Raw genomic sequence first — 10,543 nt, 5'->3', positions numbered from 1 at the left:
TTCAGGAGTCATCCGAGGATGTCTCTGGAGGCCTCCCGTTCCTGGCAGACCTCGCCCTCGGCCTGTCCGTGCTGGCTTGCTCAATGCTCCGCATTCTTTATAACGGACCGGAGGTGACCCGAGAGGAGGAAGCCTGCCACGACCTGCTCTGCTCAAAGCTGCTGCAAAGGTGACGCAGCTCAATAAAAATACAACAAAATGTCTCCCAGTGATATTGATTGCCCCTGTGATAAATATAGTAGAATGTAAGAATTGGTGCAGATTCTTTAGTGGCACGTAGTTGAACATAGCAAAACTGAATGGTGTCATCCAAACCATAATATAACATAACCATAAACCATTTTGGCACTGTATCAAGGATTGAACACAAACATTCAACTAAATATATCAGGGTGAAATAGTAGAAAGAACTCAATCGAGACGCAGATTAGCATGAAATGTGGAGGACACATAGTTCATCTACCAATTCATAAATCCAGAGGGAATTCTAATGGAAGAATAATTTAAATCGTTTTGTTTACTACACCATCAGTGAAAAGCAAGCAACTGTGCAGTCTTCAGAATTGTTGGCCAGAGTCAGGGTCCGTTAGTGTAGACTATTCTCATGTTTTTTTTAAAATTGTATATTGGGAAATGTTAAGTAAGGAGTTGCAACAAATACTAGGATATGATGTTCCTAAAAGTTGTTTTGTGCTTTATCTGTGTAAATTCTCTGAAGAAAATGTTATTTGCTAGTGATTAATATTTGATCATAATACTGACAGTAGCTAGCAAAATGCCGCGGTAAGGAAACGCAACCAACAAAGAGCCAATGGCTATTTAAAAGAAAGAAATCTTTTTTATGTAAAGATTGACACACATACTGAGGCTACAAGAAGCACAACTGGACAGAAAATGGGGAAAATAGACTATACAAGACTCAGAAAGATGACACTGGACTAGAACAACAGTTAAAGTGTTCATATTATGCTTTTTGGCTTTTTCCCTTTCCTTTATTATGTTATATATCTTTCTGTGCACGTTTATAGGTTTACAAAGTGAAAAAGCCGAAAGTCCCCCCCAAAGGGACTTACCATCTCCAACAGAAAACACTGTTCACTAACTGCTCCAAACAGCTCTATTGTAGTCCAGCCTTTACTTCAGAGACAAACGTGGTCACTATGGAACACACGTTATAATGCTCACCTAGCTGCTAGCATGGCACGCCCTCATACTCTGCTCCTGACTGGCTAGTAGTCCTTACCTAGCTACTGTCAGGGCACGCCCTCATACTCTGCTCCTGACTGGCTAGTAGTCCTTACCTAGCTACTGTCAGCGCACGCCCTCATACTCTGCTCCTGACTGGCTAGTAGTCCTTACCTAGCTACTGTCAGCGCACGCCCTCATACTCTGCTCCTGACTGGCTAGTAGTCCTTACCTAGGTACTGTCAGGGCACGCCCTCATACTCTGCTTCTGACTGGCTAGTAGTCCTTACCTAGCTACTGAGCATGTGCGACTCCCAACAAAGATGTTACAGCAGTGAGAGGTCTCACTCTGTAGCTAAAACAGAGACCTGAACACAGGGTGAAAAGAGGAGCTGCAGCAATGTGTAGTACAACAAAAAATTAAACCACATAAACCTATTCTGGTACAACCTATAAATACAATTATGAACCTGAAAATGAGCATAATATGGCCACTTTAATAGAAACATTACTCTCCCAAGGCTGTAAAAATGTGAAGGCACTTCCCGAGCAGATTTCTTTTTGCTTTGTTTGTTCAGGTTTCTGCGGTGTCTTAAAAAGTCTAAATTTCAAAATCAAAATTTTAGTCCTTTTAGGTCTTAAATTTGCTAAAATATTGTGTTTTCTTCTTACGTCCATGCAACGCTTCCTCTAATGCTCTTTTTTATTTATTTATTTATTCCGTGGTGATGTAGTTCTTTCTTTCGCTAGTCCAAATATAATTTTCTGTATTACGACTACAAATGAGACCAACATGCAACTTCTACTGCCAATCAGCTTTCGTGTTATTGAGTCTCTTTCGGATTGTTCACAGGCATAAAACAGATTTGATTCTTCAGCTTTGGGGAAGTGCAAGTTTAGCGATACTGAAAAAACTGCATTTAGGGCTCAGTTGATGTTGTGATAAAGGTCTTACATTTCATTCATAATGCTCTGATAAAATGTCTTTAAAAGTCTTAACTTGGTGTAACCTGCAGAAACTCTGTTGTTAGTGTTTGAGGGTTTGTTATTTTGTTGTCAAATTTAATATCAAATATTTAAGTGGAAAAAAGAACACCGCAAAAACCGCTGGCAGCCATGCTAGCAGACCGATGACAGGCTTTGTTTTTTCTGTAGGTGTCAGTGGCAGGTGGAAGCCAACGGTGCGATCTCTCCCGCCCTCACGCCCAGCCCTTCACCTCTGCCGCTCACTATCGAGGAGGACCGGGAGTTCACCTACCCCTCCGACGTACTCATCCCGCCCCCGGGCCTCATGCCGGGGACCTACTTTGACTTGCCTCGTATCCGCCTCCCTCCAGGCATCATGGGAAGGCTGCGAGAGGTGTCTGGAAGGGCTCGACCGCAATTCCGTCCTAGCATCAAGTAAGCCGGTCATGTTGTCACAGTACAGAGTGTGTGTCTGTGACTTCACTGTTCAAGGAAAACACAAAACAGACCAAAGACTAGAGAAAGGTGAAGCAACATTAAGCAACAAAACAAAAACAAACAAAAAGTTAAAGTTTAACAAAAAGTTAAACAAATCAACCTTTGAGCTGTGACGTTACTTTTCCCCTTGAACTTTTTTAATCCCCCTAAAATAAATGATTTAGAAAATATATTAAAATGTTTAAATACGGTTCTCATTCTTTATTTCATAAAGGACAACACACATTCATCAACATTTCTGTAAATGTGCCAGTGTTAGCCAGCCGGCAAATTTTCAACTGTAGTCCTTTGGTCAGATGGTTTTAGACCCAAGCACCAGGAAACAGCGAGACATTAGTACAGGTTAATCTAGACAGACAGAAGTCAACAAGACACCGTACAGACAGCTAGAGCAACAAATAAGCTTTCTCAGTAAGCCTTGCAGAGCTACAGGACTAGGGTTGGGTACCGAAAGGCGGTGCCAATAGGGCACCGGTGCCGACGTAAACAGTAGTAACGAGACTGAATAAGAACGAAAATTTCGGTGCCTCATTTCGGTGCCTGACTTTACACTCCACTCAACAGCAGGTAACGTTAGCCTAGCTTTAGCTAGCAGCTGGATTAAACAGGGTTAAAATGCTGACAGCTAACGTTAAACAGTGTAAAGTGTGACTGTATTTCACTGTAGAGGATTCCAACACCGGGACGTCCAACAGTGTGCACCTGCCTTTGTCGGAAAAACAACACAGACGGTGCGTTCACTTGAAACAGGCAGCCTCGTGGTGCATTCAAAGTTATTGTAAAATACCCTTTTCCCGTCTGGTGGTTGTTTTTGTCGTTCAACAGCAATTTACTAGTGAACAAATTTTGACCATATGGCCTTAGCAATAAACAAGCCGTTCTTTAATGTCGCCAACTGTTGTTTAGTACCCTTCTTTTTTTCCTTTTTTTTTTTTAACTTTATTAAAAGGTATTGGTTCAGGCACCGTTTTAAAAGCATGGTTTTAGCACCGGTATCGGAACAAACCCAAACGATATCCAGCCCTATACAGGAAGCAGCAAGACATTAGCACAGTTACACATCAACAGGATCCCCATTCAGTCTAAGAAGCCATGCAAGCATCAGACAGTCCCTCCAGAAAAACGCGATTACGCGATATCGCATAACTCAACGCATAATCAGCCAAAGTCTGCATATTTATGCGGGGGCCGCATTTTTTCAAACACGCCGCACTTTCGCTGCATAAATTGCAGATTTCCGCGCAAAATATGCGGGGCTTGCATGATTTCATAATCCCCGCATTTTCGTTGCAAAAAAGTCACACATATCTTAGCAGAAAGTTGAAAAATGTTGCGTTTACTTCACACAAGAGCAGTCATTTTCCCCTGTTGCCATGGGAGCGTTATGAAGTGACGTAATTACGCGACGTGAACATCATGGAAAAGCTGCAAACCCCGCGATGAAGCCGTGACGAAACCACAGTTTTTGCAAGTTCCCGCAATTTTATCGCATAAAATTGTATAAATATCCCGCATATTCCATCGCATTTTTTAAGAAAACGTGCCGCATAATCAAGGAGTTTTGCACGCAACAATCACAAAAAAACTCCTCATTTTTCTGGAAGGACTGGTCAGAACACAGCCAAGCAACACAGAGCCGAGCCATCTTCTTGCACCGTTCAACCATGCAAAGCAGTAACAAGCAGCAATAAAAAGATGAAATGGGCAACATCACTCAAGCCTCAAGTTCAACAAGATCAACTGTTGTAGTGCACTTTCACAATCTTTTGAAAACGACTAATAAATTAAATACAGACAAAAGAAAAACGAACTAAATCGCTTTTCTCGATTACATTGTTTTTGTGATCCTTACAAACGGGAAGAAAAAAATCGAAATTTCGATTAAAAATTGACACACACTCCTAGTCTTTTGTATTTAGTTCAGATTTTTTCCGTGTTAATTGGATAAGGGATGTGATAATTGTGATGCAAACCCTTTAAATAAAGTAAAACTGTATAGTTTTCTCATCTAAGCATAACTGTTTTGTCCTTAAGGGACGTGATCAGGCCCGACGTTATGGAGGAGGTTATAGTTTCGTGTGTCATAAAACATCTGAGCCTGATGGACGCCCTGCAGTCGCTCGTCAACTACCAGTACCGCGAGGATCACGCCGAGGAGTACGACCTGGTCTGTAAGATCATGGTGGAGACCTTCAAGAAGATCAACTCTATGGAGCGTCAGCTGCAGGTGAGCGTCTGTTGCATAGTAAGGGTTTTTGTTTTTGTTTCTGGGATTAATTTTTTTTTATTTTTCATTTTTGAACCCTTGTGTTGTCTTCGGGTCAAATTTGACCCATTTTCTAAATGTCTAATATGGGTTTCTTAGGACTTAGCAAAAATATTTGAACATCGACAACTTCTCAGTCCCTCCCCCCTTTCTGCTGAAGCCCAAAACGGTCTCCTAAGCCCCTCCCCCCACAAGGGAGAATGAATGCGTGTGCATGAGCAGTGATTGACACGCAGTTAGACACCCCCCCTGGCCCTGATTGGTGCATCTGAACAGGGAGCGGTGGATTTTAGTAAATCCCACTCCAGGCTGTAGGTGGAGCCAGAGGAGCTGGATTTATTTTAAAGACCTGCTTCATGTAGTTCTACTGGAACATAGGGTCAGTTTCAGCAAATATGACAGAAAGTTAGTTTTATAAGTCTTACCTACTGCACCTTTAAATTAACCAAAAATAACATGGATGGATGATTCCATACAACGCGCTTCGCAAGTACAACAAAAGATCGGATCTCTAATTTCATTGAATTTGGGGTGTTTTGTAAAAATATTTTAGCATTTGAAAAATACATTGAAACGTTTCGAAACAGTATCCCAACTGAACATTGACATATACCAGTCTGTGATGATCCTTCCTTTAATATTAGTCTAAGTAATTCATCATTTCTGCTTTTTTAACTCAAGGATTAGGTATAACTTCCTTTAAATGAGGTTTATTGACCATGAATATCAAAAATAAGTGTAAAACAGGTAATAAGTTGGTGTTATACATGGTAGTGAAAAGAAGTTTAAAACGGCAACAAAAAAAGCGCCAAAAACATTGAAAAAAGGGACAAAAATGTCACTTGGCCCGGGAGGACGACAAGTGCATGGTCCGATGGAAGACAGCACAAGGGTTAACAAAATACAAAACACACAACTTTAAACACCCCCACACACAAACTAATATGCTTTGAATTATGTCTGCTTGCTTTTAGTCGAAGGATAATTGTGCACATTTGTTATTTTGTTTCTTTTTATTTAGGAAAGTTCTATCTACGGTAGTTTACTTTGTAAGTACTTCCTGTTTGCAATGAGATTAATGGGGAACTGCTTTTGTATGTTGTTGTTGCAAAGTTATATTTATTTGCAGCAAATAAAATGTATATGAATTATGTCTGCTTGCTATTAGTCCAAGGCGCACTACACACATTTGTATAGTTTAATAAAGTACTTCCTGTGAGCTACAGGGAATGAGATTAATGAGGATTTGCTTTTGTATGGCGTTGTTGCAAAGCTATATTTATTTTCAGCAAGGAAGGAAGGGAATGTTTACACCATCTTATAACATCTCTAATGATCAGGACGCTGCTGATATCACAACAAATTTCAGAGATATTTGCATCCTGGGCTGTATATTAAACCACCAGTAGCGCCGGCAGGATTTTATTTCATAATAAGCACAAGAAACATGTTTACTCAACCATCATTGCAGCTTCTATACAGTTGCTTATATTTGCAAAAGGCCAAATACACCATAGAATAATGTAGTCCTATCTGTAGTGAGTTTCAACAAAACTAATATATCTAAATAAGCAGCTGAGGGACAGCTGAACTTGTTTTGGTTGCATTTTCTGCGCTGAAAATGTCCAGTGCACTGTAACATTTTGGATTCAGCAGTTCCATTTATTCACAGTTACATACACATGCTCTCTGTAATATTCCACTTACGAGGCAGAGACGAGAGTAAAGTTCTCGCATTAACCGGTTATTTAAAGCACTCAAAACAGTGCAGAGAGAACAGATGTGTCACAGTGTCTCACAGAAAACAGTGTCCCACTCAACAGCCCACCGGTAACTACGACAAAAGAGATTACGTTACTGATGGGCCAGACCGTCTGCTCGACCAAACAGCACATGCACACTGACCACGCATCTGCCATGCATTCACATGATGGGCAGAGAGGTGGGAAATGATAGACTGGCTCCGCTAATCCAGAACTCCCAACTGTATGATTAGAAATAGACAGCTGTCAAGCTCGCCGTCCGTCACTCGCATCCCCGTGGTCAAACTAGCCGCCGCTGAAGTTGGAGACAGACACCGGCCGAGCAGAGCGAAGTCTCGGTGAGCAGAGCAGACGTAGTAAGGTCGCTCGCGAAACGGTGTCTGATTATTGAAATGAAATCAGGTTTGACTATGGAAATGGAAGTAATATGCACTAGTCCAGAACACAGGACTTTCTTCCTGTATTTAAGTTCTTGCTCCCGCCCCCCAGACACAGCCGACCAATAAGCGGGGTAAACGTTCTTGCGTGATTTGTAGTGACGCATTTTGGTACGCTTGGATTTTTCCAGGTGTGAAATGAAAGCGAAACAAGGGGAAACTGCTCAAAGTTTAAACACTCGTCAATTGATTCGGACCAAAGCAAACTAACTATAGCTTAGCCTAGAAATCTAGACCACCCTAGCAGCAGCAAAATGTAATTTGCAGCCAGGGTCGTCTAGCAACTCTCCGTTGGCTTGCGAGCTGGAAAAACCAAACTCTGGTCAGGCCAATCACATCGTGTATAGAGTCGGTGGGCGGGCTTATGGCTGCTGCTGCTGGTGAACAGCGGTCTTTCGAATCGGCTTTAGCCATGACTCTGGAAGAACAAAGAGGAGTTTTGCCGACCGGATACAGCAAAAGTTTAACCTATCAACTAGCTCTACTACCTTCTTCGTTGCTCTGGTTGGTTGGAGCTCTGTCCTATTGCGTGCAGAGGGAATTTGAAAGACAACCGATTATCTCGCCCCTCGGATTGAGCCCCAGACCCAACATCTTGATGTGGGTCTGGCTTGTCAGGCTAACTATAGGTGTGAAAACGCCTTAAAGTTCGGTTCACTTTAGGTGAGAGCGCGATCCGACAGGAAGTGAACCAAAAACAGAGCATTTACTAGCCTGCAATTTCAACCTTGCGCACAATTTACGGACTTATATATGATTTAAGGGGTGATAACTTTCAAATCCATCAATTATGACCATACATCGCTCGTCATCTGTGTGACAACACATCATCATCTCTCTCTCTCTCTCTCGCCTTCATTCTCTGTCTGTCAGCTGCTCATATTGTTCGCCTTCTTCTAAAATATTAAGAATACCAAAGCAAAACCAAAAGACCCAAGACATCATAAATGTGGTGTTACTCATTTATTTCTGGCACACACTCACATATATTGTCCAACAGACCAGCGACCGTTTTGTTGACCATGTTTGGTGCGTTTCACAAAGTGCGGTTTGAACGCTAACATGCAACAATGCTGCAACTTCACCCTCGAATCGTACCGACTCTACCGGACTACAGGTGTGAAAACGCCCTTATAGTCAAACCATCAGAATAGGTTATCACTTAAAATAAGGTTGAGGCTGAACAGATCTGAGCTTAGATTAGAAAAAGAGTCTTACTCTGTGTCTAATTATCCCTGGGTTGCTTTCAGAGTGTTGCAGAACTGGAGCAGAAGTGGCAGAATGAGGTGGACGAGGCCCAGCAGGGAAAGCTGGAGAACAACACTCCTTTCTTTCACGACTACCACTTCTTTGAGGTACCCCGCTCCACACACACGATTAACATTTTCCTCTAGAGCAGGGGTGTCAAACTCATTTTCACTTAGGGCCAGACCGGAAAAGTAGGGTGACCAGACGTCCCGGTTTGACCGGGACAGTCCCGATTTTGAGTTTCGTGTCCCGAGTCCCGACAAAAGCCTCTCGGGACGCTAACATGTCCCGGTTTACACCAACGACTATGACTTTGTCCCGGTTGTCAGCGTGGTCTTATTATAGCCCGATCATTAACTAAACCCATGTAGAAAGACTAATAAAACGTCCAGATAACGTGTGTGTGTGTGTGTGTGTGTGTGTGTGCGCGCTTGTTTTACTATATTCGTGGGGTCCAAAAACTGGGGAGTCCAGTATATTTGTGGGGTCCTGACAGCTTTGTGGGGCCAAAATGCTGGACCCCACAAGTTTAAAGGTCTGTTTGAGGGTTAAGACTTGGTTTTAGGGTTAGAATTAGGTTATGGTTAGGGTGAGGGTAAGGGTTAAGGTTAGGCATTTAGTTGGGATGGTTAAGGTTAGGGTAAGGGGCTAGGGAATGCATTATGTCAATGACGGGTCCCCACAAAGATAGTGAAACAAACGTGTGTGTGTGTGTGTGTGTGTGTGTTTGTGTGTGTGTCAATCGTAGCGGTCTGTGTCTGCAGAATCTGTGCAGCCGACGTTACAATGTATGTTTGTAAACATTGTTGCAATGCCTCTTCTTATCTTTCTCGTTTTAAGCGCGGTGAAGGTGGCTGGACGTTTGATATTCAGTTGATCATTAAATTTTAACTTCCCCTTCGTCCGAGATCAAAAGAAAGTTGACATTATTACACAGTATCAAGAGAAAACTACAATTATTATCGCTAGAGATTTGTATCTCAAAGCACTTCATCATCTGTTCTGTCGCTAGGTTCTGTGTAGGGGACCGTCGACAAATTACCGTTTTGGTAGATCGGCAATGACAGTAGGGATGCAACATGTTGGCTATTTTTTGAAAACCTATTCACTAATCATTCGTTTTCATGATGATTGCATTACTTCCCAATACGTACAGTTAAGTTATTATTATTTCTGGAAAATATGAAATAAAAATCCAATTCTCTCATTCTGATTGCTGTTGTAGGCTACTTCCCAATCACTCACTGCTACTTCCTACAGGTCACGGTTTCCTGAAAAGACAATTTATATGAAGCAGGACTCAATTTTCTCTGAAAGATATGACCTGGGCTGGCACATGTTCACGTTAAAAAGCACTACGGTCACGCGCAAAGTGTCCTGGTTTTAGTTCCGGGAAATCTGGTCACCCTATGGAAAAGGAAAATCACATCTAAGGCCAGACGTGTATTGTTTATTGACATGCTGTTAGAGAAAAAATGTAAATATCTTTGACTGTATTACTGCATGTCGCTTTTTTGACATTTGTCAAATTTGTCGTCATTTTTGTTGCTTTCTCCGACACTTGGCACCTTTTTTTTTAATACTTTTTTTGCAGTTTTGTTGACGTAAAGCCCTACTTAAAGGACAATTCCGGCACAAAATGAACCTAGGGGTTAATAACATATGTGTACCGAGTCGACCGTTCTCTGGGACATGTTTTCATGCTAATCCAATGTGTCTCTAGCTTAAAACAAGCGATTAGCTGATTAGCTTCTTACATTAGCTTTCGGGGCAGAGGGTAAATCTCTATTTCTACACCACTAACAAGGCTCAAAATATCTCCACACTTCAACGGTAATCAGCGGTTTGCGCTAGCTTATTTCAAGCTAGAGACACATTGGATTAGCATGAAAACATATCCCAGAGAACGGTCGACTCGGTACACATATGTTATTAACCCCTAGGTTCATTTTGTGCCGGAACTGTCCTTTAAGTCAGCAAAAAAGTGCCTTATCCATCATAGTTTAGCAAATCAAGCAAAACAATGATTACATTTTTAAAAGCAGGCTCCAACACAGCCGACTCACAGCAACCGGTTTCACAGCCTGAACATGTAAACTCTCTGCTTCTGGGGAAATTCTGAGTCTCAAAGTCGACAAATCTGAGAAATTATACTTTGAGTGTATCGTAATTGCAGTTAG

The 10,543-nt window shown here is 41.9% G+C and overlaps 1 protein-coding gene across 4 annotated transcripts in view; it reads left to right on the top strand.

Moving 5' to 3' along the window:
* Positions 1-10,543, top strand: part of LOC116054481 (probable E3 ubiquitin-protein ligase HECTD4) — a 112,323-nt gene that overhangs the window by 45,842 nt on the left and 55,938 nt on the right. For all 4 annotated transcript variants that reach the window (XM_031306055.2, XM_031306053.2, XM_031306054.2 and 1 more), the window contains exons 24-27: positions 6-169; positions 2,341-2,586; positions 4,684-4,876; positions 8,366-8,470. In XM_031306055.2, coding sequence (XP_031161915.1) covers positions 6-169; positions 2,341-2,586; positions 4,684-4,876; positions 8,366-8,470 — 708 coding nt within the window. The remainder of the gene's footprint in view (positions 1-5; positions 170-2,340; positions 2,587-4,683; positions 4,877-8,365; positions 8,471-10,543) is intronic.

This window comes from Sander lucioperca, chromosome 2 (genome assembly GCF_008315115.2).
Source record: "Sander lucioperca isolate FBNREF2018 chromosome 2, SLUC_FBN_1.2, whole genome shotgun sequence".
NCBI lineage: Eukaryota > Metazoa > Chordata > Actinopteri > Perciformes > Percidae > Sander > Sander lucioperca.
Note: the sequence above shows the minus strand (reverse complement) of the source record. Positions and strands in the feature narration are given on the sequence as shown.